The sequence below is a fragment of the Penaeus vannamei genome, chromosome 4 (assembly GCF_042767895.1).
Source record: "Penaeus vannamei isolate JL-2024 chromosome 4, ASM4276789v1, whole genome shotgun sequence".
Taxonomy (NCBI): domain Eukaryota; kingdom Metazoa; phylum Arthropoda; class Malacostraca; order Decapoda; family Penaeidae; genus Penaeus; species Penaeus vannamei.
Window position 1 is genome coordinate 2,633,385 of NC_091552.1, and position 5,000 is coordinate 2,638,384.

At 28.4% G+C, this 5,000-nt stretch overlaps 1 protein-coding gene across 4 annotated transcripts in view; it reads right to left on the reverse strand.

The window, feature by feature from the left end:
- LOC113829491 (phosphatidylinositol 3,4,5-trisphosphate 3-phosphatase and dual-specificity protein phosphatase PTEN) overlaps positions 1-5,000 on the reverse strand; it is a 62,813-nt gene that overhangs the window by 14,376 nt on the left and 43,437 nt on the right. For 2 of the 4 annotated variants that reach the window (XM_027382669.2, XM_027382673.2), the window contains one exon: positions 215-406. The exons of the other annotated variants lie outside the window; for them this stretch is intronic. In XM_027382669.2, the coding sequence (XP_027238470.1) occupies positions 381-406 (26 nt within the window). In that variant the 3' untranslated portion in view covers positions 215-380. Of the gene's footprint in view, positions 1-214; positions 407-5,000 lie in introns of those variants that run through there. 4 annotated transcript variants of the gene reach the window in all.

Below are 5,000 nucleotides of genomic sequence, written 5' to 3' on the forward strand. Positions count from 1 at the left end.
TATATATATATATATATATATATATATATATATATATATATATATTTATACATATATATACGTATATAACCATCCCCATGACTAATTTCGCAAATCAAGATTCACTCCAAAAGGAGATGCATCCTTCACTTCATTCCTTGTCTCACTGGATATGCCACACACTAGTGAATCACAAAAGCTCATCAGACTGGCAATATGAGAGTAAGAAAAGAGAGGAAAAATAAAAAATTTAATGTTAAAATGTCTTCAGTTTGTAGAAATGTACAATTGATGCAGAGATGAGTTGTGAGAGGACCAGAGCTGAGGAGCCAGAAGTGAGGTGAGGGGATGAGAGGGGAAACTACCACTCCACCAGCAGGCCCTTGGAGAGGTGAGTGAGGTCACAGCAGCACCTCCGATCCTTCCGCTGAAAGGAATCAATCTGTTACACTAGACCTTTCCTTGGAAGTCCTTTGATCTAGTGCATTAAGATTGATGGTTATGCATGGCTTGCTCTCACCTAATTATTTTCAATTACTTAAAGTCCAAATTATATTACAAAGTGTTTGGAATTACTAACTTGATCATGTCCTTTATGAAGTATTATTTGCATATCTTTCATTAAGAATGAACATCAATCCCTTCCCCTGTGTACGTTAACCTATACCTTACAGTATAGAAATACACCCATGAAAATGAATTACAAAACCACTATTTGCTCAATATGAAAATAAGGACTGTGCTAGATCTCATAAGCAAGATGTTTCAGGATAGAGAGCCCAGGCATATATTGAAATGTATAAGAATCAACATCACTAAATCAGTGACAATATGAAACCTTGATTTTCAGTGTTGAACTGTACAGCTACATTAATAATTTTATCCATGTCAGAAATACTTTCTCACCAATAAAATGACCAACACAAAGTATTTCTCTAAATATAATTTGGGGAATAAGTGCAACAAAGTTCAGCCAAGCAATTTCCTTTTAAAAGCAACTGGTAATTTATGTTCAAACTATGCAATGTCAAATGATTATAATGATATACTCAAATATGGAACTTTGAACTTAGATAAACTGTACAATTTTCCTCAGCTTTGGGAGTTACTCTTAGAGAAATTAGCACATTAAAGATCACATTCCTATAACCATGTCAGACCTGAAAGGAAAAACTCATTAGATATAAACCAAAAGTAATCATGCAAAATAATAAATTATAATAACCACAATGACTTACGCAAAAAAAAAAAAAAAAAAAAAAAAAAAAAAAAAAAAAAAAAAACATGCATGTTCAGACCACATAAAATCCAATACATGAATTATAAATCAACTTAACAAATGCTGCTATTCATCACAAAAGCCAAACTTCACAAACTAGTATTCACATGAAACCTCTCCAGTTTCACCGTTATTTCAAAAATACTTCCACAATTCATTAGTTAACACTACGACACAATGCAGTCCACGGAGGAAAAAATCATATTTCTGTACAGAAGAGCAGTTCCCACTTCTCTTTTCTCCCCTTTTTATTTGTGAGTAAAAGAGAAAATGTACATATACATATATATTTATGTGTTTATATATATATATATATATATATATATATATATATATATATATATATATATATATATATATATATATACATATAATATATATATAAACATAAATATATATATTCTATATATTGAAAAGATGTAATATTTACCAAACTCTAAATTCTGTTTGTCATAATGACTGTAATGTTAAGTAATGGTAATAAAAGTGAAAGAAATAATTACAAGACCTAATAATCATTAAAAAAAAAACAATAACAATAATAATAACTACAAAAATTACAAAAAATAGACATGTAAATAAGTAAACAAATATACAAAGGAACAAACAAACAAACAAATTATGATGATAATGATAACATTGGTAAAAGAAGTAGTTGTAGTAGTGAAAAAAAATAATAATAATAAATAAAAAGTATATATATATATATATATATATATATATATATATATATATATATATATATATATATATATATATATATATATATATATATATATATATATATATATATATATATATATATATATATATATATATATATATAGATAGATAGATAGATAGATATAGATATAGATATATATATATGTAAAAAATAATAAAAACAAAATATACATATATATGATAACAGTAAAACTTAAATGATAAAAAAATAGTAATTCAAAAATTCAAATCAACAAAATAATAATAATAATAATAACAATAACAATATGAATTATCATTATAATAATCATAATGATTATTATTATCATTATCATTTATCATTATCATTACCATCATTATTATCATTATTGTTATTACTATCATTATCATTATTATTAACATTATTATTATCATCATTATCAGTATCATTATCATGATAACAATAACAACAATAATAATAATAATAATTGTGACTAAAATGTATTAATATTATCATTATTATCGGTATAAGTGTGTGTATGGAAAAGTAGAATAAATTTTAAAATCTCCTGTGCTTCTGAAGTCTGTGTTTGTTATTCACGCTAAATTGGTGACTTTATTTATTGCAAACAATCATTTTTTAAACTGCATAAAATCAATACATATCCAACTGTATCATATTTATGCACTAACATAAAATTGTGCAGAGTTAGCCCTGATGTTACAGCTTTTGGATACCCTTTGAATACTCATTTGTGTACTCCTTCGTTGCATTTTGCAACATAAATTATCAACAAAATTTTTAAAATATAATCTAAGAAAAGAAAACAAAAAATATCAAAAACTACTCAAAACAATTGTATATACAAACAAAAACAGACTATTGGTTTTCATTACAAATGAAGAAAATGGAAATAAAAAGGTATTTACTTATCTATTTGGTTTACTACCAACATTGTCGTAATGACATTTAATATACCGGTACTGATGCCTAGCATCATATTTGTCAATAAAATATCCTCTTTTTTAAACATGACTTTAACCTGAATACTAGTTTCTTGCAGCCAGAAATCATAATAAAATGCAAGCCTAATTTTACTATATAAAAAATCTATTTGCATAAAAAAATAATATTTACAATTTTGTGTACATGTCTATATACATACACTGCTCATGCATGCACACATACATGCGTACACACAGACATTCCTACATTCAAATACATATGCAAAGAGTGGGTTTCTGTTGTTTTGTGCATTTATGTGTACATATATTTGTACATAGACATGTATGTTTATGTTTGTGTGTGTTAGGAGGTATGAGAGAGAGTGAGAGTGTGGAGTGAGAAGTTAGTGACAGGGAGAGACAATGAGAGAAAAAGAGAGAAAAGACAGAAAATAGGTGGGAGTAGAATCGTCTTTAGTGTCTGTAATCAGGATCCCAAACAACATTTTTATCTTCATATCTTTTGGGGCTAGGGATGGGGGCTTAAAATTACTAAGCATCACTTGGGAAAAGTTAAATATTGGAACAACTTATTATGAATTATCTGATTCCCTGTGACGTTATAAAAAAATATTTGTCTCATCTACCGTTTGACAGAAATAAGAAGGGCCTTCCCCACTACAGTATTTTGGGGTAGAACCAGGCTCTACTTACCATTGATCCCAAAATTTCAATTCTTGCTAAACTGAGATAAAATGTTGAGGCTAATCATGCTTGAGCAATGGTCCATCATTTACCAATCAGGCTCATGTATTTGCAAGTGATGTTGTATGAAACGGGTAAAATAAAATCACAAAAGAATTTTGATGATGCTTATGACGTAATTATTTGTGCCAAGAATAAATTATCAATAGACTTTTCTATACCTCTACAAAACATATGATAATCCTATTATTTCACTACATACTTCAAGAGTTGCTGGGGATCCTGTATGTTGTAAATGCAGCACTTGTAACCCTACTTATGCATGTGCAAATCCATGTAAATGTACTGTGAGTATGACTTTGTCCTTTGTCAATTAAGACAAGTTCTCATTAGGCATGTGTAGGTGCAATATTAAAAGATAAATAAGTTATTCTTAAACACCGATATAAGTATACCTAAAGAAAAATTAGATATTGTATATAAATATATTTGGATTTTGTATACAAACATATTTACATGCAATTTCATGGTTGTGTGTCAAATAATACTGCAAGTACTTTTCTGATATGTTCTGCCAAAATCAAAATCAGGCTTTATGCAATAAAATAAATCACAGGAAGGTATATTCATTCATTCCCTCTGACTGTTTTACATAGATTTCTAAACACAATGCCCATCATGAGAATCTGAGCATGTTAAGTACCATTACTGTGCACAGTAATAAACTCACAAAAATATCCTAAAGGAAAGCCATAAAGGTATGACTTGTTCTCGCTATTCCCTGATATATCTGACAAGACGTTTGACAATCTGTGATGCATTTTAATTTCAATGTCAGTCCAACTGATATTATTGGATGGATAAAAGCAATTATTTTCTTTTAGCATTATTGAAAATGAAAATAGATAGACACTATTCCATCATTCATATGCTTTCTTAAATCATGTTACAATTCAGAAAAACACGAAGTTTATAATTTCCATCCATTTTCTTTCAACAAATTTTGGATATATCTAAACTGAGAATACTCAATGTTTTATGAGCAGAATATAATCAGTCTCATCCATGAGATCTTAATTTCTCATTAAAGTGACTTTGTATTTAGAAAAACGTTTTTTCAAAGAAATCAGCCAACTAAAAAAAAAAAAATCTAGTCACAATATGCTGATGAAATTATACTTCTGAGGTCATCATGTCTTTTAATATACATCTATATATCAGATGTGAAATGCCTCTTCTTTACAGTGTGAATGACGAGGTTAAAGGACTTTTGACAAACCTTTCACAGGATGTACATGAGCGTGTGCATATGCATATGCATGTATGTGCATGCCTTTTATCTCTCTTTTTTTCTTTTTTCTTTTCTCTTTTTTCTATGTATGTGTGTGTGTGTGTGCGCATGCGTGTGGCT